The sequence below is a fragment of the Prionailurus viverrinus genome, chromosome B4, assembly GCF_022837055.1.
Source record: "Prionailurus viverrinus isolate Anna chromosome B4, UM_Priviv_1.0, whole genome shotgun sequence".
Classification (NCBI taxonomy): domain Eukaryota; kingdom Metazoa; phylum Chordata; class Mammalia; order Carnivora; family Felidae; genus Prionailurus; species Prionailurus viverrinus.
In genome coordinates, this window is record NC_062567.1 from 79,931,478 (window position 1) to 79,957,418 (window position 25,941).

General features: G+C 46.2%; 3 protein-coding genes across 13 annotated transcripts in view; all 3 read right to left on the reverse strand.

The window, feature by feature from the left end:
• Positions 1-7,568, reverse strand: part of CS (citrate synthase) — a 33,769-nt gene extending 26,201 nt beyond the window's left edge. The window contains exon 1 of one of the 3 annotated variants that reach the window (XM_047866599.1): positions 7,447-7,568. In XM_047866599.1, the coding sequence (XP_047722555.1) occupies positions 7,447-7,563 (117 nt within the window). In that variant the 5' untranslated portion in view covers positions 7,564-7,568. Of the gene's footprint in view, positions 1-1,794; positions 2,014-6,295; positions 7,320-7,446 lie in introns of those variants that run through there. The other 2 variants (XM_047866601.1, XM_047866600.1) reach the window with 2 other exon arrangements.
• Positions 7,566-10,660, reverse strand: CNPY2 (canopy FGF signaling regulator 2). Its single transcript, XM_047866603.1, has 6 exons — positions 10,351-10,660; positions 9,655-9,767; positions 9,387-9,502; positions 8,350-8,553; positions 8,095-8,191; positions 7,566-7,728 (listed from the first exon to the last, which is right to left on the reverse strand). The coding sequence occupies exons 2-6, from the start codon at positions 9,740-9,742 to the stop codon at positions 7,685-7,687; spliced, it is 549 nt and encodes a 182-aa protein (XP_047722559.1). The 5' UTR covers positions 9,743-9,767; positions 10,351-10,660; the 3' UTR covers positions 7,566-7,684.
• Positions 10,661-11,267: 607 nt separating this feature from the next.
• PAN2 (poly(A) specific ribonuclease subunit PAN2) lies at positions 11,268-24,979 on the reverse strand. 9 transcript variants are annotated; one of them, XM_047866590.1, is made up of 26 exons: positions 24,791-24,979; positions 23,753-24,148; positions 20,617-20,786; positions 20,383-20,503; positions 20,143-20,220; positions 19,492-19,759; positions 18,793-19,135; positions 18,501-18,597; positions 17,538-17,657; positions 17,202-17,321; positions 16,801-16,929; positions 16,474-16,673; positions 16,217-16,362; positions 15,986-16,092; positions 15,698-15,796; positions 15,507-15,580; positions 15,255-15,402; positions 14,813-14,956; positions 14,622-14,681; positions 14,306-14,396; positions 13,554-13,711; positions 13,311-13,454; positions 12,990-13,169; positions 12,769-12,862; positions 12,294-12,491; positions 11,268-11,952 (listed from the first exon to the last, which is right to left on the reverse strand). In XM_047866590.1, the coding sequence occupies exons 2-26, from the start codon at positions 24,032-24,034 to the stop codon at positions 11,918-11,920; spliced, it is 3,606 nt and encodes a 1,201-aa protein (XP_047722546.1). In that variant the 5' UTR covers positions 24,035-24,148; positions 24,791-24,979; the 3' UTR covers positions 11,268-11,917. The 9 variants fall into 9 exon arrangements, with proteins under 9 accessions (XP_047722546.1, XP_047722543.1, XP_047722548.1 ...); XM_047866587.1 differs by having other exon boundaries at positions 16,217-16,365; XM_047866592.1 differs by having other exon boundaries at positions 16,229-16,362; positions 24,791-24,978.
• Between the last annotated feature and the right edge of the window lie 962 nt (positions 24,980-25,941).

Consider the following 25,941-nt stretch of genomic DNA (forward strand, 5'->3'; position numbering starts at 1 on the left):
TATTTATTTTTGCCCTTTAAAGCCTACCTTAATAGCAAAAGTAAAACTGAGTTCCAGTTAACTTGCAGGCTAAGCTGGAAAACTCAGGCAGGTGCTAGCAATGCTGACAAAATGAAAGGCTTCTTGGTATCCTGGTCATTCTGCTTAGATCTCAGGAAATTTCCACTCCTGTGTTTTTTGAGCTTTGCTAATTTTAAGAGTCAAGAGCCTTCAAATGGCTTCCAATTTACAGGTTTCTGGGATCCTCAGGTTCATCCCTAACAGGAAAGTAAACAAAACAATAATGATTCTACAATTATATAGCACTGTCATCCCAAAAGCGTTCTGAGCTTCCCTAGAGGCTTAAAGGACAAAATAAATTCAAAAGGTAAATTCTAAAGGTTTTTCAAATTCGCTTAAGGGTTAGATTAACCGGTCTGGGTTAGCAACTCTGAAATGAGCTAATTATAGTGTCATGTCCCCTATTCTGCCAAAACACTATCTAGAACTTGCTTCATTTCCCAAGAGACTTCCTTACCCTGTTCCCTGGCAGCAGAAGAAGCAACAGTCAAGTAAGACAAGTATCTCCCAAATGATCAGCCTCCACCTTGCTGCTGGGTACCTGGAAGAACCCCAGTGTAAATTCTACAGGCTTCACCTTATCTGTCAACCATGCAAGATAACACACAGCAAGTCAAACCCATTCTAAGACTTTCCTTTCCTTCAGGTGCTGGCAGGTTTAATCTGCAGAAGAGAAAGTATAAGTTCTTTGCAGAAGTCAAGGTCACTTGTGGGACTGTCCCTACTTGGATTAGAAGACTGGGACTACCCCCCCTCAACACAGCAGTTTCTCTACTTAAAGGGCTAAGCTACCCAGAGACAAAAGTACTGGCAATTTGAAGTTGAAAGTACCAAGCAATAATATTCATATAATACAAAGGCAACAAAATACGAGTAAATTAGGGCCTCAAAGAATGAGAGGAATATCTCTCCTGGGTAGAGTAGACTTAAGAGCAATGGCTAACCCTGAGTGAGAGAGTAGTAAGATTGGTCATGTGACTTCAGCAGTACTATCTCCTGCCCAGTTATCTTCACTTACTGGCCTGCAGTTTGGAGGAACAATCTTTCTGGTTCTTTCTCCAATCATATATGATAATCATGCAGAAGGTTTTACAGAAGGGCTCCACCCCATCCAAGCTCCTCCTATATGAAGAGTAAGTGCAAGAGTCCCAAGGACAAAAAGGACCTGAGTTCCACTCCACCAGAGGAACTGCTAAAGCTTGGTCATTAAAAGCTTCAAAATTTGGGTTGGAGAAATAGAAAAAAAGGCAGTTTGGGAACTGACGAGGCCTTCCCTACAAAGCAGAAGCTGAAATCAGCCACCGCTCCAGCTCTGGTCCAGGGACAGTGGGCACATCTCTTCATCCCTGCCACTTCTACCCCCTCACCCCCTCCTCCAAACAGGCCCTTTCCCTAACTCCAATAGAACACAACACCTATGTTCTCCACTGGCAGCTCCTTTGCCCAGAGCTCTTCCACGCTAGACATGCAGGGTGACAGCAGAGGCCGGGCTCTCCACCCGCCCAAGACCGCATGCCGGGGGCGGGCAGCTCTCTCTTCACCCGGAGGGGCAGAAGGCCAACGTAGCACATGGCCCTGAGTGCTCCACAGAAGGCTGGCGGCCAGCCAGGCGCAGGGCCCCTTTAAGGAGCGCTGGGGTGCGTATGGGTAGGGGAGGGAGACCCCGGCGCTGAAGGGCCTGCAGTCGTCTGAGCCCCACCCTTGGGCCGCGCGCTCCCTCCCTTAGTTGCTCACCTTGGCTCCGAAGAGCCGGGCGGCCGCAGTGAGTAAAGCCATGACGGGCGAACTCGGGGATCTGGTGGGGAGGGAAGGAGGGGACAGAGCTGCGGCAGGAACGGGAGCCGCCGCCGCTGCAGCAAAGGCCGCGCCGACGGGTGGACAAGGTTGAAAGGAGGTGGCTGAGGGAAAGGGTAGACAAACCGGCGGCGGCGCCCAGCCCGGGGTCCTCAGCGAGGCCCCGCCTACTGCCCGAACCCGCTCCCGCCCCTCTCAGGGGACTCGCCTCCGGATCGGCCATTGGTCCGGCGTGTGTGTGGGCGGGACCTGAGCCATAGACAGCAGTTGTTGCGGGCAGGATTGGACCGCCTGGGTTAGGCTAATTAAGGATGGGCGCGGGGGAGGGGGGGCGGGGGGCGTGTAGGTGACTAAGTATGTGCCTGATAACTCAGTTAACTTCCTTCTTCGGCTTCCCTCTTGCCCTTAATACATTTGGGGTTAGTTCTCAAGTTAATATGAGAGAAAAAGTCCCAAGAACTCCGACCTTGGAAGGTCCTCGGAAGCCAGTCCTTTAATATACTATCACAGCTACTGATCATTGCCGGCACCTCCTACCCCACTGGCATACTTTCTTAAAGAATGTCTTTGGTCAATGACTTAATGGCCATAGAGGTGCCGTCATGTGGACAGAGGCTATGATGCCAGAGTTAGCTGCTTGATGACCATTTGAGGTCAGCAGAGGCCATAGTATTATAGATAGTAAAAGACCCCAATATATGGAGAGGGAAAGCAAAGGCAGGAGCCTGAATATATCCAGTGTATCTATGGGCTGTCAGTTCTGCGTCTGGTGCCAGGAAATCCAAACCTTACAGATGCCCCCATAATATGAAGGCTTCCAAGGGTGCCAGGCTCAGTTGGTGAAGCATGCCACTCTTGATCTCAGGGTTATAGGTTTGAGCCCCACATTGGGTATAGACATTACTAACATAAATAAAATCTTTAAAAAAAAAAAAAAAAAAAAGTAAGGCTTCCAGCACAGGCCAAAACCTCTGGGCCCTGGGCATTAGTCTCACTGCCATTCCAGTCACATAACCCCAGGCAGGTAGCCCACCCCACATCTAGCCGTAAGATCAAAAGCTGCAGACTAGCCCCTCATCCAAAATTAGGCATTAAGCATCCTCCCTATTTGTCACATCGCTTCCTTCACTCCATCACTCCCATAGAGCCTCTGGACCCCTTCTCCTACATGGCTGTCTTGTATACACTTATCCCATGCTTCCCAGAGACCATTAAATGAACTTCAGTACTAAATTGATCTTCTACATTGCTTTTCACTAACTCATCTAGGTAGACAAGACCTCAGGACCTTTCTACCTCCTAAACCCATCACTGTCATTGACCTAGGTGCAGAGGGAAAGTGACCCAAGGACCAGGACACCTAATCTACAAACCCCAAGCTCCAAATGAATAGTCTTTTTATCTCCTCACATAGCAATAACAAGGTTCAGAAGTCTCAGTACCATCAAACCAGGTTTAGATAGACCTGCTTTATAAAGAAACTAGTTTATAGCTTGGACTTGGGGAAAGAGAAGGAGAAACCACCATTTTCTCTTCCCAATTTTCCTTGTACCTAGCTTCACAACTTACCAACCAACACTCCTCTGATTCGGAAATCAGATTGGTAGGTCTTAGTAAAGAACTACATGAAGAGAAGCCAAGCAGTGCCCCAAAGGAACACTGACCTCAACTACCTTCTCGGTGACTTCAAAGCTCCAATGATCAATATTTGCTCCCAATTTAGCATCTCACAGAGGATTTCCTCCTAACCCTAGAATAGTCTGGCCTGGTTTCTGCTCTCTGGTTAATTATCCACAGAGACTAACCAGAGGTCTGAACTCCAGTACCCCAAAATACAAGAGGCATTTTCAGGGTGAGGCTACCAAAGAGTAATTATTGAGTGGCCATAAGGGTAACCTATTTTGGAGCTCTAGTCACTGGCGGGAGGGTGGGAAACAGCAAAGCTCTAAGCCTCTTGACACCATGTCCTGGAGCCTAGTGTTATGACTACTTTATGGACTTGTTTTTTTTTGTTTTTTTTTTTTTTTAATTTTTTTTTTTTCAACGTTTATTTATTTTTGGGACAGAGAGAGACAGAGCATGAACGGGGAGGGGCAGAGAGAGAGAGGGAGACACAGAATCGGAAACAGGCTCCAGGCTCTGAGCCATCAGCCCAGAGCCCGATGCGGGGCTCGAACTCACAGACCGCGAGATCGTGACCTGGCTGAAGTCGGACGCTTAACTGACTGCGCCACCCAGGCGCCCCTGGACTTGTTTTGAAGTTGTTTAGTCCTGACATCCAGTCCTATAACGCCAGTGAGAAAGCCCAGGGATCAGGACTAAATGTGATCTCCCAGAAGCTAGCTTAGAATCTCTTCCTAAACGTGAATGGGACCTGGGGAGGAGAGAAGAAAATTAAGGGAGGATTGGCATGAATAAAGCAGCCAAGTGAGCTTTAGGTCTAAATACAACTAAGTGCCTGAGAACTAGTGGGGCAGTGGAGAGAAGGCTGCGCACTGAGGTCATCTTGACCTTGGGAGGACCTCTTTAAAATGGACAGAGGTGATGGTGCCCCCTGGTGGCTAAGGGTAAGTGGGAAAATGCAGCCTGGGCTTCAACTGAAAAGGCCTGCATCAGTAGATCAAACTCCTGTATTTAATGGGTAACTAAAATTTATTGAATACTCATAATTTCCAGGTACTATCTAAATGTGGTACATGCACTATCTTAATTAATCCTCACAAAAACTCTAAAGGATGTAGGTAATGTTAGTATCTCTAACATTAGTTAGTATACAGAGGGGGAAACCAAGGTTTAGATAAAGTATTCTGCTCAGGACCATAGCTTGTAATTGCCCAGAAGCTGTACCTTAACTACTAAACTGTACTGTTTATATGGTGATGACTATGAATTATCAGCTGTAACTCAGGAAGGGGACTTCTGAATCACTGTTAATGGTCTTCTGGGCACATCAACTCAGTGTGTTCTGTATCTTAAATATTTTCTAAAATAAGGAATAATCTTACTCAACTATAAAATGTTTGTACATCCATACCTGAAATACATGATAAATTGGTGACCCTCCCAGAATATATAAAGGTAGGAGAGACAAACACTTAACACGTAAAATGACTGGTGGGGTAGAATGGGTTTCTTATTACAATCAGTCTGGAAAAATATAATCAGTCTGAAAGGAGGATATAATGCTTTTTCACTCCCTCCCCCCCGCCCAGTGCTTTTTCATTATTGATTATTAGAGTCAGAGGGCATGGTAGTTTTCAAGCAAAAGTACTAGTGTACACAGCCACTAGGAACTACATGGAGACTCCACTATAGGAATGAGATAGAAAGACCCATTGGCCTAGGGATAAGACAATTGCTAAGGTTGAAGTCTTGATTCCCTAAGACACAATCTCTTTGAACTTAGTTTCTTCATCTGTAAAAATGGGAGCAACATCTATTTCTTAGAATTGTAGAGATTAAGTAAGGTGTATGTGCTTGTTATAGGAGTATTCAACATAAACTAGTTCCTTTGCCCTTGCTATTCATCCCTGTCCTGTATTTAAAGGATTCTTGTCCTTGCTCTGAATCCTTTTTAACAGCATAAAAATTCTCTAAAATTTATTTTTTAATTTTTTTTAAATGTTTATTTTTGAGACAGAGAGAGACAGAGCATGAATGGGGGAGGGTCAGAGAGAGAGGGAGACATAGAATCCGAAGCAGGCTCCAGGCTCTGAGCTGTCAGCATAGAGCCCGACGCGGGGCTCGAACTCACGGACCGTGAGATCGTGACCTGAGCCGAAGTCGGACGCTTAACCGACTGAGCCACCCAAGAGCCCCTCTAAAATTTATTTTTAAAGGACTGGGTTTTCACATGATAAATCTCCTACTCACATCCAGATATTATTGAACACTGTATTCGAGAATGTTTCTTTCAGTTCTAACATTTTACTGATAAACTCATTTAGAAGGCATCTAGAGCTTAAGGTGTAACCAGATATGCAAGGTTAGCATTTGATCTACCAAAATACTGGGCTAGAATCATTTGTTGTAGGGAGCCTCCAGAAACATTCAGATAAATTCATGGATTCCTTGTGGTAACTCATGACATGAATAAAGAGATGTGCAAAGAGTATCCTCCTAACCTTCTGAGGATCAAGTCAAGGAGGATAATGTCCACTCTTCCCTATGTAGGACACACCCCTGTGTAGCAATGGCAAAGACTGTTGAGCTGGAGAGTTCTTAACAGCTGTACCTTGACAGACTAGTGAGGTGTATCACAAGTAATTTATTACCAACTAACATTACTTTATTAAAGCTTGTGAATTATTTGCTATTTTGTACATTAAAACAATTTTGAGTTCCCTATAGAGTACTTCCGCACTCGTGATAAGCTCTCTGATGGAAGAGTTAAGTTTTTAGACAGGAAGCAGGCAATGGACAGAATCCTGGGTATACTCACAGGGGTATGAAGAATGTGAACATTATTCATGTGCATCACAGAAGAAAAAATAGTAACAGCTGGTCTGGAAAACAGACTTGACAGGATACCGCATTTCTTATGGCTGATGAGAGAAGAAGGAATTAACACTAGAACCTGAGTTGTCAACTAATATCAGGATACTTGCTCTGAACTAGTTCATGTGTTAGATTTCTCAGGGATTTGTGACATGAAAGCCTTGTTGAACACATTCGCTTTGTGTGTACAGGGTATTGAGAGAAAAAAAAGACTTAAAACAGAAGCTACTTTACAGCTATATTAGATCCTATTGACAGTACGGAACATTAGCCTCTTGATCCAATTTTGCCACTAAATACAGACCTTCAGGACCCTGTGGTATCTCTAGGCCTCAGTTTCTTCATCTGTAAAATGGGCAGAGATGAACTATATGACCTCCAAGTTCCCTTTAGATTCTAAAATGCTTAATTTAAAAAGTCTTCAAAATGTTTATTCAGTTATTCTTTCCCTGAGGTATTCCTGGGATAGAAGTGTTCCATTCCAAACCCTGAGATAGACATACCTCTGGATCAAGGTGTTTAAGAAGCTCCTCAAAGAAGGTATCCTTTAGGTTTCCATCCCTATGCCCCAGTACAGAATCTCTACACATAGAAAGTGGGGACAGACTTACAGTCCAGACTGACAGATGGAGATGAAAAAAGTATACTTTAGTGCTACAGGTTCAAATCTAAAAGCTTAGACCAGCAAGCAAGGGCCTTCATTAAATACCATCCCTTACCTCATCTCTCCCTATCTTATAAAGCCTTTACTTTTCAGATGAGTTGACCCCATCTATTTCCACTTCCTCTCTGCTGTTGCTGATCCCTCTATCTGGAAGGGCAGGGAGGGAAGAATAATGCATATCCATGATTTCCTTCAAGACCAAGCTGTCTTAAACTTTATGTTTCACCAGTATAAATACAAGTCATTTTTAGAATCCCATACTACCACACACTTACCTATGTTCCCTTGCTTATTCACAGAGGTTCCTCTTCTCTCCACAATTAGACTCTAAACACATGGTATTGAGTAGGCACCAAAAAAATGCTTATCTAGTTTTGAGTCCAGCAGGAATCTCAGATGGCAAAAGAATGAAAGCCTCAGGCTCCTCCTACCTTCATGCTACACCATTTCCAAAGCACTTCCTTCCCTTTTCTTTCCTGTCTGGAATCCCCTATCTTCAAGCTTAACGTAAGGGTTGATTCTGGATATGAAAAGACAACACAGTTCATACTTTTGGTTTCACAATTTTTCAGTTCATTTCAATAAAAACATAATATAAAAGGCATTGCCACCCTCTTCCCCTCCTGGGGGTGATCCATCAAGCCTGTCAGTCTGGGCCGCTCCAGTGGTTCATAGCTCATCATGCGATATGTGCAGGGCATGGTCACATAGATCTGCAAATAGCACATAAAAATTTGAAGGAAAATGCCACTCTCATACTGATATATGTCACTATCAAGAAAATGCCCCAAACCAAACTGGCACACACACCAACCACCATTTTTTAGAGCATATCCTTTTAGATGACAAAACATTCCCACTATCCTTTCACTAGGATGTCAGGTGAGGGAGCCACAAATTCTGAAAGCTGACAGGAAGAGAATAGAGAGGAACAACCCAAGTCTCTAAGTCATAGGTAATGGAAGTTAATTCTTGAGCTATTATCAGAGGATGGGGGATAGGAGGTAGAGGAACATGCTAAGGAATGTGCCAGGTTCTAACGGGCTGTCAGGACAGGCAGTAAAGTGGGATTAGTTTACCTGTTCGCTTACTACAAAGTTTGTCTTTAACATTGTCAGCCTCTCGGGAAAAGAATTCAATGAGTTCATCCTCATATTCCTCCACAATGCTCTCACACTGTCAACCCAAGGGAGAAATGAATGAGAGAGGGCAGCAAGAAGAGGCCTTTTGCCTCCACCTCCAGAGAGGAGAAGGACATTAACATGGCTTTCCACTTGGGCTGTCCAATAACTCCCCTAATTTTCAAAAACCAGCTACCCATTCCCAAAGCTCACCGCAAACTTGAGAGTGCCACTGATGTCTGAATCAATTCGGATGCCCTGTAGGTCCAGTTCATTGGATTCTCCATTCCGGCCCACTACACGTACGTAGTTCTTGCGGTGGGTGGAAGGGTCAATTTGTTCCCCATACTCCTTCATCCGGTCACATACCTCCTCTAGCAGCTCTGTGAGGTGGGCCTCTGAGCGAGCATAAGGCACCTAGAAATGTCCTCAGCCTTGGTTCATATTCTTCCACCTCTGTACATTAGTAATTTATATCCTTACTCTTCCTTCCAAATCTAGTTCAACTAACTTATTCGAAAAAGCCCTCCCTAATTAAAAACAGTACAGTTTATTCGTATGGTTCCAAAGTGCTTTCAAATATATGATCTTATTTTACCTCACTTCACATTTCTAAGAAATAAAACAGGTGTCATTACCTCCAAATTATAAACAGAGACCTCTTTGATAAATCCTAGTTAACTATGTGTTCCTTTCCTTTGAACTCCCTTAATTCTTATGGGTGTAAGCTAATGATTTTATTTATTTGTATTAAATGAGATTAATACCTGTCCTCAATAGGAGCATAAGAGAGGTAGTATAGGCTTTGAGGATAATAATTATAAAGCATCTCACAAACATCATAACCTTAACTTTTCTTTGTATACTCTCCACTAGATATAGCTTTGCGTATATGTTATGTTTTCTACTAAAGTATAAATTTCCTACATACAGGGATATGGCCTTCTTTTTCTCTTTTGTATGTATATAATTATGCCATAGTGAAAACATGAGTGACATGAATTACGGATGTGGAGGAGGGGGCTGACCAGGGTTCCCTGTCTACTAATAACTACAGCAGAAATAATATTAAGGTTTGGAGTCAGGAAGCGCATAGGGTATAAGCCTCCAGCCTCTTACAAATGTGATAGCCCAATATTTTAGATACCTTTCTGGGTCAATATCTATTAAACCAAGGTCCTTCTTAATCAGTTGAGTTCTCATTCAAATTCAGAGTGAGCTACTTTATTTGGGGGAACAGTAACAGTTACCTCCACCACTGACTGGCTGCCATCTGGATTGATTCGGAAAGAGCCCATCTGAATGGTCTTCTTGGGATCCACCTGGGCGATTTCCCACTCTAGTTCATCCACCAGAGCCCTGCAAGCTGGTGTGAGGGGAGAGGAAGGAGGAAGAAGGGGAGAAAGGAAATCAACCCAGGGATTTCCATTCATTCTTCTCCCAGACCCTGTATCTCATGCTCTCCCAAGGCTCTGTCTTCCCCACCCTCCTTCCTCTCATTTCTCTTTGTGCTCTTACCTCCACAATGTAGATCCTGGCTCCTCCGAGCCCAGGCAGTTCCCAGCAGGGCCCCCAGAAGCAGGGCCAGCCAACCCCAGCCTTTCATCTTTAGAGTAATGGGGTTGCTCCACCTGAGTTAAGGGTGGAATAAGAGCATAGGTGTGAGGATTCGGCTCCATTACCCCCACCCCACCCTACAAAGGCCTCAGTGTGACTCTGGCTCTACTTTTCAGGAAATGGCCAGGACACAAAGGAGCTCCTCTGTTCCAGCGCTTGAGGACCCGGATTCCGCCCCCAACCTTCCCCCCCCCCCCCCCCCGCGGTGAGTGAGAGCGCGAGCGAGGGACTTGGGGCTCAGTCCCAGACACTACGTCGACAGGTGAGGCCCCAGATGTTGGTACTTAAGCGTTGGCTGCCTAGGGCTCACAGGGCTATGTGGCAGCTGCGGAACGGAGGTTGGCGATTAAGTGAGGACGGAAGGCACAGAGAAGCTGCCGGCAAGGCAAGCAGCTGATTCAGGCCAGGAGGCAGAAAGGTGGTGGGCAGAAGAACACTCTATACCTGGGGCCTATTTGGACCCACCACCTTCGATTACTGCATCCCCACCTCCAGCCTATAGCTTTCCCGTGCGGACCAGCCCCCTTTCTGAGGACGCCGCCATTGCCTTCGCTCCAGTCCATTCCAGACCCTCAGTGCCACTCGCATCCGTCCCACCTCTGCTCCCAGGGCCGCCGCCGTGGCCCAGGCGCTCGAAGACGGCCGGACTCTCACTTTACTCCCGACCGTAGCACCTGGCTGCGGGGGAGCGAGGCTGTCCAGGCTTCTCCAGAGCGCTCCGCCACTTTCCAGGCAAGGGTGACCCAGCGACTGCCTGACCCAGCTCCCCGCACTCTAAGCGGCCGGCTACGCACGGCTCCGAAGCGCTGCCGTGCGAGCCCTACACCGGAGACCGACCCCAAACCCGCCCCTCCAAACTCTCGCGCGAACAGGCAGCTCCGGAGCGGCTTCCAGGCTGCGAGGACCCCGGTGGATCGCAGAAGGACCCAGACTTGCGTGGCGAGCAGCTCCACGTGACCACCAGGGGTCAGCCGAAGAATAGGAGTGGCCTGAAGCAAGGACAGCGCCGTTTGGCATAAGGACGCGGTCAGAGGCACGTGGGTGTGCCAGTCTAGGTGGGCTAGGACCTTCCAAAAGAAAGGTACCCTGCTAGCCTGTGAGAAGCCCTGGTTTCAATACCCCGCAAACTACATCTCCCAGGAAGCACCGCAGCACTTCACAGATCCTGTTAGTAGCTACAAGTCTTCAGATAACCTAAGACCTGCAGTTTGTCAGTTTCCCCAACTTTCCTTTTCCGAGGAAACCATACTGTGCATCTTAAAAGAATCTGGTCTTAAGGTAGTAGGCAGCCATAGCAAAGAGCTAAAAATAACTGTCCAGCAAAGACATAACTATATTCCTCCAATAACCTTAACTTTGGACTCCAGAGCTTCACCTTCATTTCTAGGTGAAAATTTGAACGCTTGTTTTTTTCCAGTTGTTATAGAAAGCCAACACAAAGAAAGGAGAGGAGAGCTTAAGTCAGAGCATCCTACACTTGCAGGTCTCTAGTGACATAGATGACAAGCCAGTAATACTTTTTTTTTTTAATTTTATTTTATAAAACATGCATTTTAAAACAAAACTTTAAAAAATAACAAAACTTGGGACAGGAGAGTGGATGGAAGACAGATGCTTCTCAGCTGTCAGCAGGAGTGAAGACAGCAGTCAAGCTGTATCTAAGACCCAAAGGCCCTTTTGGCAATGATGGTGTTGGCAACACTGGTTTGCTAGGGCCACCAATATTCGATGTCCTGGTCCATCCAGGCATCTTTCAAGCAGTCAGAGACTTGAGCTCTCTTGAGCTACTGTTGTATCCTATCACTAACCAGGACTTTAGTCCTTAGCCAACTAGGAACTGAGAATACTGGTTCCAGGAGCATTTTTTTGCCTGGATATTAATTACCCAGGATATTTATTGAGAATATCAATTTCTTTCCATTTGGGTCAATTCTAGACTCTGTTCCTGGCCCGCTATTTTGCAAAGAATGAAAAAGGAATCTGGCACCTCTTCCCTTTACAGCAACTCTGCTGCATTCCAGTTCTATTAATAGCACCATCTGTAGACCCTGAGCAGGTCCAATTCTGGAAGCGGGCGAGGACTAGCCAACTTGGGAAGCCATCTCCCAGTTCTGGGGCACAGAACACTGAGGGGAGAGGAGTAGTTCACTGGGAGAGGATGAGGTCAGAGCGCCAACACTGAGGAGAAGACAGCTGCATCTGTCAGAGACAAAATCAAGAGCATTGACTCTTAAGGTGAGTGGAGAAAAAGTGCCTGGAATACTTCTTATGAAGGAAAAGAGGGCAAACCTGCCCCAAACATTTTAGAATTAGGCAGGAGGAGGTTAGGATCAGTGCAGACTTTCAAGAATACAATCTATTTCACCGAATGTTGGGAGGATTAAATGCTTTGTAAACCACTGAGTGCTTTACAAATGTAAGGTAGAGTTGGTACAATTGTTAACATCACCATCATCATTATTATTATCATGAGTATGATCTTCACATATGCAATCAAAACCCACCCTGTCCACTCTCCCTTGTCCCATCCCAGGCCTTACTCTTGGGACTCGTCTGACCCTCAGGCTCAGGAACCTTCCAGTCCATCTTTCGGCCCTTCTCATAAAGACCCTTGAGCACTTTGTGGAAGGATTCAGGCTCCGTGCCATTTTTGCTTAGCTCCAGATACTTTCGGTAGAGCTGAAGAGCTGTACGGGCATCTTCAATACTGTCATGGGTTTCCCCTTGAATCTTCAGGTCTGAGGGAATTAGAGGTGGAATAGTTTGGAACCTAGCAAAGGAAGGTAAGAATACGTCCCATACTCACATCCCCTACTCCCAATAACCAATAAAAAAAAAAAATTGACTACCCGTAAGGGAAAAAGCCAAACACCATTCCTAGTGCAGCGGGATACTGAAGTTACTTAAATCCATTCATAACTCTCACCACTAAGGGTCCTCCCTACTCCCTTCATTCCAACACTTTTTCCTGCTCTTAATGAGCACCATAAGGGCCTACAAGGTACACCAACTCACCTAGGAAGTACCAAGCAAGGAACCGCAGGGAAATCATTCGTTTTCGGGGCATATGAAAGAGATAGACAGTGTCAAGGACTTGGTCCTTGGGCACCTGGCAGAGATAAAAGAGTGGGAGACTGAAGGTAGGTGATCCATAACTTCTCATTCTCCAAAAGCACAATGTATACCCTAAAGGGCCCATATTCAAAGGAAACTCTTAAAAACAGCCCTGCCCGAACCATGAGGTTGATGACCCGGAAGTCCTTCTGCAGACCATGACCCACAAACTTGACTCCAATGTCTATAAGAAAACGAAGCTTTAAGTAGGTAGACTTGAGAGTTGTGAGGTGCTTAGAGGAAATCTTGGCATCTAGGTCTCCTGGCTTAATCCCCGAGTACTGAGTCAAGTAATCCACCACCTAGGCATAGAGAAAAGGAGAAGTTGCTCACGAAGTGAGGTGCAGAGTCTCTCCCTGCTACTCTTCCCTGGGTTCTAGAGCACTCTACATAAGCACAAGGTCTGTCTCACTTGTACCTCCTAGTACAAGATATCCTAGTACCTGCTCCTGGGTAGAGATGTAGTCATCAATGAAGGGGATACCCTCATTGGGTCCCTGGCCTCGAACACAAGTAATCCTTGCTACTGACATCTGGCTTGGTTTGATGGTAGACTTGGTGCCATCACTGCGTAACTCCGCTTCCTCCTACAGGAGAAGAGTTGATAAGGAAATCAGAGAATAGCTTGTGATGCCTGATATCTCCAGAGTTCTGTGCCAACACCACACCCTTTTGGTCTTGGTTACCTCATTAAGAGTGACAAACTCAGCATCCAGGCCCACCAGGTCCCCAACCTGCGGCATCTCATTCAGCATCAGTGGAATAAAGGTAGTATGTGTTTTCCGCTGCTTCCGTGCTAGCGAGGCTTCAGCCAGCAGGACACTTGCCTCAATAGGGTTCTTGACTGGAAGGGAAAATCCAGAAGACAGATGGCTAGTGATAAGGAAGTAACCAGGGGAGGGAAACCCAGGATGGCTGACCAGAGACTGGGTCTACACTGTGATCTCTCAATAATCAAAGCATGTGAATAAGAAGATTGTGTCTGCTGAACAGACAGATGGAATAGGTCAAATCAGAAAACTACTAAGAAATATGCTAAGAGAAACAAAAAAGCAGAGAGGAAAGAATAAGACTTTGACTTTTTTGGACTTGAGCTTAGAAAATCCAGAAAAACAAAGTTACAGGGAAACTATGGGTTTAAAGGCACCAAAAAGGGACCTAATAAGTCCATCTGCAAAAGAAGAAAGTTTCACTTGGGAAGAATGATTAGACTCAAAATCAAAACCTTAGCCCTTTTGATCAGATTCCCCCCATCACCTCTTCCCCTCTACACTCTCAGGATCTCCAGGTTCTAAATTTAGAGCCTGATGAAACAGGAATCTCTTTAGTATCACCCCTGGAAATAATAATACTGGCTACCTATCCTAATCTTAACAAGATCTCTTCCAAAAGACCAATCTAAACTGCCACACCCTTCTGTCTACTCTGTACCACTTACTGTTCAGGTTGTATTTGGAATTAAGATTCCTTTTGACGTAATAAAGGATAGCAGGCACTTTCCAATTCATGTCAAACTGCACAGCTTCATGCTATAAAAGAAAAAGCACTTCATGGTCTATATATAGATGCCCCCTTTTCCTTTTTCCCAAGCCAGACAAAAGAGAACTCAGGTGCTATTTTTAGTTCTGCTAACACTTTTTATTCTTGAGGACCCATCCCTCCCTCCTGAATCTGCCTGGCATTCTGGAGCCCTGAGGATGAGAATTCTAGGAAAAGGGGAGATGAAAGGGGGAATGGAATGTGTTACAACTAACCTTATCAATAGGTTCAATAAGAAAGTCATTGAAGAGATACCACTGCTGGTGGGTAACACCCTGTGGAAATACAGAAAAAGATGATAAAGTGATAGCTGGACCACTCTGACTCAGAGTCAAGATAAGGACAGACCTGGGACTCCATTGTGGCTACCACCAGGGGTGTCCCTGCCTTGTAGTATCTCACTCACCTCCTTGCGCTGGTGGTAGGTCTCTCCGACTTTGATGTGAGCCACCAGGCTGCCCCCTGTGCGTGAGTCCAGGATGTGTACCACAGTAGCCATCAGGTCATACACAAAGACACCATGCTCCTCCTCTGCCCTGGCTGGGCCCCACTGTGAGGGGGGTACCCAGGCTGCTAAGCTAAGTTTAAGGATGGGGAAGGAAGGGGAATGGGGATAGAGGATAGGGAGTTTGGGGGACGGGGATGGGGGACCAGGGTGGGTTATGTCCATCCTAGCCCATCTATGACTCAATACTGAACTGAGTCACTCTGGAAAAGCCCACAACTGGTAAATAACTTGGCTTTATTCCCTTCCTTTTCCCTATACTAAGTTCCATCTTCCCCTTGCCCTGCTTCTGCCCCAACCTTCTCTCCCTTATTCCCCCTTCTCTTCCCAGTTGTTCAACAACCTGTATCTCATCCCCATCAGTCCAATTGCAAACATCCAGCCCTTTATTCTTGGTCATCTTCATGCGAATGGAGAAAGGAAGCCAGACATTCTTCAACTCCTCAATGGAGGAACACATCAGCACGCCCTCTGGACTCCCTAGTTCCTTCCTATCAGGATAAGAGAATTAGAAATTCATTCTGATATCTAGCCAGTGACCAGAGGAGCCACTGGGTAGCTCAATCCTTTGACTAACCCCCCAGACAGTACCTACCAATCAGCCAAAGCAAACTCTTTATTCTTAGAGATTTCCCCACCATGCTTTTTTATTGCCATCTTGAAGGCAACCTGAACACAAAGGAAAAAATATCTGATTGCCCAGGAACATTAATCATATATTGAGCAGAGAAGGGAGAGAAAATTAAGAAGTACACCTAAAACCCTGCTTCCAGACCTGGTCCTTACCTCAGCCTGCATTCTCCAGAAATCAGCTTCTTTCAAGCTGTTCACCTCACAGTTGATAACAAGAATATCTGGCAGATGGCGGATGTTGCGGGTCTGAATCTGAGAGGAAAAAACAAACAAGGAATGGCAATGAGCCTATGGGAAAGAAACCTGGATGGGAACAGTAAAACCTGGACCTGCATTTTCAAACTGAGGTTCCTCCCACTCCCTATAGATCCGTGGATGGTGGTGCTGACATAGCTAGTCCCAGATGAAACCACACCAAGTCCCCAACATGGGAGGACTTACCGTGGGCTGGTACTTCTCGCAGTTGTCGCACCAGGCCTGTGTATTCTGCTCCAGGCAGATGCTTCGCTTCAGCACCTGAGCAAAGTCACAGTTCTTCCCGGTTTTATCTGAGGGGAAACTGGATGCTTCACTCTAGGTTCTCCCTTCTACCCATTATTAGCCTCCCAACACCCTCTCCTTGATGTTATGGGACACGTGAGGGAGCCTTCCCAACCCAGCTGCAGGGTATACCACTGTTGCTACCCTCGGGGTAGGAGAGCGTGAAGAGCAGGGTGGAAGAGGCTCGCACGGTCTCACTGCCGCAGCGGCAGAGGCTGCAATTCTCCATCTCACAGCTGAACAGCTGCCCAATGACAGAGTCCCCCGATGAACAAAAGCTGCTAAGGGCAGGGAAGGCAATACATGCACATGGAGACAGTTAGGACACCTTCTAAGTCACAGAGGGGACTGTCATGGTGGCTTTAAATATTCATGTTCCGATTTCATACCTGCCTCCAGCACCTCGATAAGCCTGGGGTACTTCTAGCTCCTGCATATCCTGATGCAGTTGAGTGAGAATGAAGCGATTCCACCTCTGAATAAGCCTGGCCAGATTGCCTTTGCCTGAAGCCTCATCTGAGTCAGCCAGGATCAGACCAAGGGCCGAGGCCTCAGGAATGGTGCGGAATGCCCGAAGAAAATTACTGCCCTGGAATCCAGGAAGTGTGTTGGTAGAATGGGGCAATTTTCTCTTTTGTGGCCATTTGCACAGCAGTGTCCCTGCCTACTGTCTACCTCCCTTCCCCTTTTATTGTCCCAGGTCTCCAGACACTGACCTGACAAGGGTCACCTCGAGAAAGATCCAACATGTGGAAGAGGAAACCCAGCTCACATGCCAGACAGAACTCCTTCTGGCAAAGATGGTTCTGGATAAGACAGCGAACGGGCTCCAGAAAATAGAGCACCTGGGGGGGGGAAGAGCAGGAGAACTGATACAGGCAACTAGTATGGCGAAGAGAGATGGGATGGTTAAGAGAGCCGATAAAGAATACAAATCAGGAGTCTACTGAAGAATGGAGCACACAGAAGAGACTTGAAGGCTGTGAAGCAAGAAAGAATGGTAGCGGAGGCCATGGCAAAGTGGGCTTGGTTGGAGAGACCTGGAAAAAGAGCAGGGAGCATGGGGCCACAGAGAAGAAAGGCAGTAGCCATGTTCAGGTTGCAGGAATATCCTTACCTGGATCATGCAGTTACAGTAGGCATTGGGGATGTGGGGCTCTAATCCAGCAAACAGGGTCTTATTGTAGTGTTTGAAGTCAAAGTCCTCCAGCCCTAGCTTGGAGTATTTGATGGTTACCTGAGGCAGAAATAGTCTGAGCAAAATGAACGTATCCTCAGAGTCCCCTAAATCCTTTGCAGTGGTCATAACCTTCCCCAAAACCTCCCTCCTGAGTCCAGGTGGTAGATGAAGACTTCTCAACTGAGTCCTTCGATCCTTTCTAGTATGACCCCCTTTTCCCAGGGAACCTTTCCCCACATCCCACAGGACTCCTTCCTTGGTAACCCCCAGCACCTTGCGGTATTTCTTAGAGACCATGTGGAGATGTAGCTCCTCTTCCCGCCCTATCGGTGACTCAGTGACCTGGCTGAAGCTGTCAAATTCACTGTCTGACTCCTTGAGTCGATAAGGAATCTAGAATTTTTAAAAAGAGGTAATTTTGTTGGATGTCTTAATTATCTTTGGTTTCCCCCCACCTTTATCCCAACACTGAACCTTCTACTTTCTTGAAGTTTCAGCATCTACCGCGTCCTTTTTATTCCCACTGCCATCACCCTACCACACCACAGCTCGACAACTGTGATGGCTTCCACGCGTGGCTCCACACACACTCTGTTCGGCATCTCGCTACCAAACAAACTCTCCCAAAATGCCTATTTCAGTGTGTCACTTCTCTCCCTAAACACTGGTATTAAGGCTTCACAACCGGGCCCTTTCCAACCTCAATGTCTTACTATTTCCCAGTACTCACACCACTCCAGCCAGACTGGTCCAATCACAGTCCCGATCAGACACACCTTTTGCAGTTATGCTTCTTGAGACCTTTGCTAACACTGATCTCTCATCTTGAATATGCTTCCATGTTACTTTCTATTTACCTATTTTTAACCAGCTCAATATCCACCTTTTTCAGTATGTCTTCCCTGACCACTCTGGCCCAGAGTAACATTTCCCCTCCAAACAGCCCTGGCAGTGAATGCTTATAACATTCCTTTAGCGTTTAACAATAGAACAAATAATTTGTTACAGACAGGTCTTATCTTCACTAACCAAATACTAAACTTCTTAATAGCAAAGACTCTATCTTCTACTCTGAATTCTCCCTAACACCTACCATGGTACCTTTCATTCATTAGACCTCAAAAACCCTTTACTGACTGACTAAAAGCAAAAAATGCTGAGAACTAGTAAAGAAACAAGACAGGAGAAATCCCAGAGGGCTGGGCTGGGGGCTGACCCTCTCACCTCTGAACATACCTGATTGCGCAGCCTGGTGCGGGGGTTGGGTGCATAGCCAATGAAGCCCACCTTCTTCATGGTGCGTAGAATCTCTGCATCCACAGGGGGTGCTCGCCTATAATGTAGTACAGTTCTAGGGCTTGAAATTTGTGGTGTCTGCCTATCTAATACCCAACCCCCAAGGAGCCAGAAAAGAAAGTACTGAAGGCACACAAAAATCAGGAAAGGAGACTACTACAGGGCTTACAGAGAATCCTAGTATCTTGGCCCTTTCCCCCTCCCTCCTTTTGACCCAGATGTAAGGTACAACCTGGGAGCTGGAGCAGAGTTGGCAGCAGGCCAGTCAGAGAGAAGCGTGTCAGTGGTGAGCGGGACAGGGATGAGGGAAAGAGGCAGCAGGTCCTGGCTCCAGTCCAGAGGAGGCAGTGAGTCCACGAGACAGGGCAAAGCAAACTCCGTCTCACGGGAGTAAGGGTTGAAGGAAGGCTCAGGGGAATCAGTCCAGAGGTGTACACAGCCCTCAGAATCCCCAAAGGCCAGGGCCTGCTTGCTGGCTGATACGTCAAATGTCATTAGCAGAGGCCCCACAGGATTCACATGAAAGATGTCTGCTGGGTTGGCCAGGCCTGTGGGCTCACAAAACTGGCACTGCCCTAGAAGAGAGCAGGAAGCATTATGACACTCCTTTTCCCTCGTATCAGGGAAAGACTGGGCCTAAATTCACGCCTAGAGATACAAATAATACCATCTGATGCCTTCCCATAAGCCACAGGCAGTTTTGTTACCCAGTAAAGTTATTCTGCCTGCTCCACCTTTATCTTTTTCTGTGTTCTTCATACTCAGGGAGAAAATAAAAGCACTAATCTCTGACCAAATCTAAGTGAGACCCTGATAGCCCACTGGAAGTTTACTGTTTCCTCCAACAAAGAGGTTCCTAGGAGTATACTCCTAGTGTCTACTTCTCCTTTGGTCATCAACCCCTCCTACCCCTTCCTACAGTCCTTCCTACCTGACTGGGAGATGATAGCAAGTCGAGAAGTATATGTAGGGATGAAGCGCAAGAAGGCAGGATCCACATGTACTTGAAGTGGTGTGATGGCACGCATCATGCGCAGATCATACACCTTGAGGAAACGGTCACAGGCCAGGCCAGTGAGGCGGCTGGAGAAGCCACAGGCGGCCAGCAGGTTGCCATGCACATCAAAATCTGACAGACTTCCTGAGAAAGCATCAAACTCATGCTCCACCTTGAAAGAACGGAGGTCTCGCAGGGAAATCTGAAGAAGAGATAACTCAGTTATCTGCCAACACTGTTATCAGGAAAAGTACCCACCACCTACCTAATCCTGTGAGGCCCCTGCCAAAAGAACTAAGGCTCTAGGATATGGGCAATTAAAGCACAGAACAGGCAAAAAGAGAGGCCAAGAGCTGGAAGGGACTCCAAAGAGAACTCTTGTTTACTCTCTTGCCTCAAAGGTATCTAGTTACAATAGAAGGCATCAGCCTGAAAGACAATCTAGTATAACGTGGCTGAGTAGGAACTCGGATCACTCCTCCTGTGCCTCCAACTATAGCCCCAGAATTGAGGGAAAGAAAGAGCTCAAGCACATGTCCGATGAAACAGGGCCATGTGGTAGGAGGAAACATGGAACCGAGCCACCTTGCCAGATGTGTGGCCACAGAAGAAGAAGCGATTTGTCTGTCTCATAATGGTGACTCCAGGCGTCTCGACTGCATACTGGGGGACAAAGCAGAAAAACCAGTGAGAATAATTCTTCCCACAGACCAAAGGAACAGAAAGACTGCACATACATCTTAGTCATGTTCCCGGTCTGGGCATATCCCTGACCCCCCAAAAACCTCAGGTCCTGCCTGGGTCTTTCTTTCCCCAGTCTTATACCTTCTGAGTCTCCTGGACAGTATTAAGGTCAATTTCCAATATGTGGTTCTGCAGCCCACCAACAAGCAGAGTGCTGTTGTCAGTCAGTAGGAGACTGTGCATATCCTCACTCTCATCCAGCCTGTAGGGGAAAGGAAAGGCTAAGGGACCAAGGTCTCAAAAGTTTCTAATCCTTTAGACTTCCCATTTTAGGAGGGACTCTCTTTCCCAGTCCAGAGCTGAGAAGCCACTTACAGGTAATCAAATATAATGAGGCCCCCACGGGCCATATACTTGAGGTTGTTCTTGGTGAGAAATAGGATACCATTTTCCAGGCTCTGGATCTGTCGAATGTCATCACTACCATTGACCTGAAAGGATGAGTAACGCTCCAAGGCGGGGCCAAAAAATGAAGTGGCATGGCCCTGTGGGGGACAAAAAAGATGAGACACACCCTGAGTGGAGGGGCAGGGCCACCCCAGATACAGGTCAGGGACTGGAGACATTGCTCAACTTTTCTCCATTCTTGCTTGGCCTTTCTGGCTAACAGCAACTAAGGCATACGGCTAGGGACCAATCTAAGTGACAAAGACATTGATAATAAATACTATCTTATGTTTAACGCTTCACAAAGTACTTTTGTAAACTCTACCTCATTTTGCCCTCACAATGACCTTGCTGAATAGATAATGGTTCAGTTGGTTAGAACAGTTTCGGGTCAGGGATGTGAGTCCGATCCTCCACTGGCCAGCTGGTTTTCTTATGTTCCATATTCAAGTCTTAATCTCTACCAGCCACCATCTGGGAAATGTGCACTGTGGGTCACAGGCTGGAATAGAGAGAATGTGAAACTCATTCCTCCCTTGGCTCCTATGACATCATTCACTACTGGTTTCGCTCCTGACTCTTACCTCATACCTCCTCTTTATGTGCTTCCCTTCAGACCACCCTTGAATCATGGCTATTCCCAGTCCACTATTTTCTCACTAGCCATTTTAGGTAATCTCATCCACTCTCAAGGTTTTAACCATCAGTCTTCTAACTGATGGATCCTAACTCTCTCTTCTAGCCCAGACCACTGCCTCAAGCTTCACACTTACATATCCAAATATCTACTAAACATCTCTCTTTAGATATTCCACGAAAACCCAAACTCATTACATTCTAAATTAAATTTGTCATTTTACCTCGTTTCAATTCTTCTTCTAACTGTATTCTTTATGGAACCATGATCTATCCAAAGGACTAAGTCACTGGTAGTAACTTGTCTTGTTTACTTCCTAAGTATTTCCCAAATCTGTTCTACATGTCTACAGTGCTTCATTCAGGCTTTCATATTCTATGTGAACTGCTACAATAACCTACAATCTAAGCCGATCCCACTGAGTCCTGCCATGTTCCCCCTTAAATGAAACTCTATACTGCTACTTCAGCATTCTAAGATGCAAACCTAACCTTATCATTCTGGATAAAAACTGTCAGTGGTGTGAAAGATCAAGTCCAAGCTCTTTTAACATAGCATATGAGGTTTTCTAGAATGTTCTCCTCCCAGATATCTGCATGGCTTCCTCTCTCCCTTCTAGACGACTTAGAATGGACATCCTGGTCTGTATCCAAGTCTCTACTCAAGTGTGACATTATCAGAGAGACTTTCCCTGACCAATTATCTAAAACAGCAACACCGGGGCGCCTGGGTGGCGCAGTCGGTTAAGCGTCTGACTTCAGCCAGGTCACGATCTCGCGGTCCGGGAGTTCGAGCCCCGCGTCGGGCTCTGGGCTGATGGCTCAGAGCCTGGAGCCTGTTTCCGATTCTGTGTCTCCCTCTCTCTCTGCCCCTCACCCGTTCATGCTCTGTCTCTCTCTGTCCCAAAAATAAATAAACGTTGAAAAAAAAAATTAAAAAAAAAATAAAACAGCAACACCTCCCACCCTTCATTACCTTAACCCCCTTACTCAACTTTATTTTCCTTAAGGATACTAAACACCTAATATATTATAAATGTATTTTTGTTGCCTTTTTAAATGCTTATTCCCAATCTAGACCATAGAGCAAGGTGTGGCACCTAACAGGTGCTCAAAAAACACTAGTTGAATGAAGTAATGTCTAACTTTTCAGACTTATCTTCCAGAGCAGTAAACCCTAATTGCTTGTAGTTCCTGTAATCTGTAATCACACTGTATGGTATCTTGGAAATCTTTATCCTGTTGCTTTTGCCAAGACAGCATTTTCCCCTCTTCTTCAACTGACTCCTACTCACCTCTCAAGAACTCACTTCAGGTGTCACTTCCTTCTGGAGGGCCTCTAACCCTTCTGCACCCAGTAAATATTTTTACACTGGCACTTAGTAGTTTATATCTTAAACTCATAATTAGTTTATATCTTAAATTCATAATTAATAAGTAAAACAGTTTAGTTTCTTCTAAAGTACCATGAAGTTATCTGTTTATATATATATATATATATACACACACACACACACACATATACATATATATATATACACATATATATATATATATATTTTTTCTCATTGTTCTGTAAATTCCTTGAGGGCAAGAATTATGTTTTATTCAGTTTTATTCCCTGGGCCTACCATAGCAGTAGACCCTACCTACTGAAATGAATGTATTATCAAAAAAGTACATTCTTTCTAATGAAAAAAGCACAATTCATGCCCTATGGAAGGAAAATTAGTAAACCAAGAATGTTATTTCTTACAAAATCTTTGAGCTCTCTAGCATACTGGCGATATAGATACACATTAAAAAACATTAATATTGGGGTGCTTGAATGGCTCAATCAGTTGAGCATCTGACTCTTGATTTTGGCTCAGGTCATGATCCCAGGGTTGTGGGATCAAGCCCATGTCGGGCTCTGTGCTGAGCATGGAGACTGCTTAAGATCTCTCTCCCTCTGCCCCTCTCACCTGCTTATGCGCTCTAAAATAAAAATAAAAAAGAGTTAACACTGATAACTGTTCTCAGAGAGATTAAAATCAGCCAAAGAAGACAGAATGATTCCATGTAAGATATGCAGAAACATGTGTTAAATATTCTATAATTATAAAAATGGAAACAGAAGAAGGGCATTAGAGATTGATTTGGACACTACAGACTAACTGATGGGTACAGTTATCAAGGTTAATCAAAGCTTAGAATGGGCAAATTGTGGTAGAAATGGGATGACTTCTGAAAAAGAACACGTATGTAACTTCTTCCTGGATCATATGGCTCCTTCCACTCCCTTCCTACTGATTTGACAGAGACCTAACTAACTCTCACCACCTCAACTCAGTTCTGGCTCCCAGTAAAGCAGCTGCCCTTGGGCTAAAACCAGATAAAATACCTCCAACATCTCCTTTCAGCCCTTACAAAGGGGTACAGTTCTTACCCCGTGGCTTCCCACCCACAGCATCTCCTCGTGCAAGTCAAAGTGGGAGACGGAGACAGGCACACCCACTTCAGCCACCACACTGTGCAATTCAGAGTAGACACCTTCCATTATGTGCACTGACTCCTGGACAGGAAGAGCCTCCAAGGCCACCCCCTCCGGATCCAGCTCCACATTCTGTAGCAGACTTGAGTTCAGGTGGGCATCCAGGACAGGGTCCAGGGCAGAATGCATGGCCGGGGCATACTCTGCCAGTCCAGGGTCCAGACCCTCGAAGTTCATGACGACGATGGCAGATTAGACCCGTGTCACACCCTCCCTTGCAACGGCCCTTTAAGATGTCTGACCCAGCCTTCAGCAGGATAGCACCAGTGGGCCTAGAATGGACATCCTGGCCTGCAAAGGGAAAGAGGTAGCTGAGTCAGTGATAGGTAGGCCCAGGTACTTGTATTTAGTGTGTTCTAGATTATATGTGCAGAAGGGAAATGAGGCAGGGAGATGTGAGAATGCCAGGCAGGAGATGAAGCAGGCAGGAAGGGGATGCGCAGTAGGGTAGAGGCAGAAGTGTTGTCCCTTTTTCTCCTCTAGGCCCTCTGTACTCCCCACCACCCCACTATCTAACCTAAAACATGACTTCCTTTTCATCTCCCTTCAGGCCTGCCCACTTGCCTGGTTCACCCAGAACCATCAGTGAAAAGAGCAGCGACTGTGGGACAGGAGTTAAGGAAAGGGGCTAAGATGCTTGTTTCCCAAAATTAAGGATGGGGGGGAGGGGAAGTGGGAGGTGAGAATAAGAAGTCGTTTCCCAGAATCCCCTGCAATGTTACCCAGGATTCTCCAGGGAAAAATAATAATGTCCAGCTACCCACAATTGGGGCGGGAATGGGGGGACATGATGAAAATGGCTAGTTACCCACAATTCTCTAGGGGAACCAGAGAAATCAATTACCCAGAATTCTCCCCCGGCGGAGGGGAGGGGAGGGCTTAGGGCAGGGGTCAGATGTGTTCTTGGGATGCTTATGGGGATTGGGTCATTACCAAGATTTCTCCATGGCGGATATTTTGGAGCGCGTGGAATTAAAACGAGTAGGGGGAGAGCAAGCGCCGTCAGCTCCGCGGGAAATTCCAGTTTCCCCAATTCTCCCCCGCGCCTGAAGCTCAACCAAACACTACGGCGGAAAGGACGGCGGGCTCCCAGTCAGAGCTTCCAATCAGGAAGGGTTTGGAGCTCACCTAAGCCAATCAGAAGGAGCCAGGTACAGACGGCTCCGCGAGAAGACGCGTGACGCGGGTATTGGGCAAAAATAAGGTTACGGGCCGCCAATGGGGACAAACGGTGTCAGATCCTGGCCGCATTTGGTATCGTGAAACGTAACTCCTTCTCTTTTAAGCTTTCTCTGAACAAAACTGGAGAAGTCGCTTGGAAACCGAACTTTAATGCTCCCTGTAACTTTAGAAGTTCTAGAATAAGGGATGCCCAAGGTAAAGCACTGGGAATCGATTGCTGGGTATTCCCAGCCTATTCCAGTCCACCCCCTCCACCTGCGGTGCTCTTGTGAGCCACTCCGCCACCTCTCACCCTGTTGCCCCCGAAACTCGCCGGCATTTCCTATCATTTCCAGGCATGGGAGAGAAAAAAGGAAGCGGGAGCCACGTTCCAAACACGGCCCAACTAGCTGCCTCTTCTACGATTCTGTAGGCATCCATCTGAAACTCCCATCTGTGATTATCTACTCCCCAGATGCTCCGGTAATAGTCCCGTGGAGCGAGACCCCTCAGCTATCAAATTCCCCTAGCTCTTGAAGCTCGACGTTATCCCTCAGAAGGGGATGAGCACGGCAAATTGGGACATTTGCTTACCCCCAAACTCTTACAGATTTAGCGTCAACAGTTATTTTTAGCGATTCTTGGGGTCTAATTGTTTTGGAATGGGGCCAGGTTGCGAGATGTCACCAGGGCAATTTAGCTCAGTTTCTAACGGCCATACAGAGGGCCTTTTTGATGGAAGGAATTTCTCACGGAGGATACAGTGTTAAAGCATTTCTCTCTGTCTCAATAAAGCCTGCTGAATAACACTTTAATAAAAGGACTCCAGAATTTAGACTTACAGGACTCACAGGGGTCCTGGAGTCCACCAGAAGTCATAGACGGAGAGAAAAACACCGTAACTCTGGGTCTCTCAAATTAAT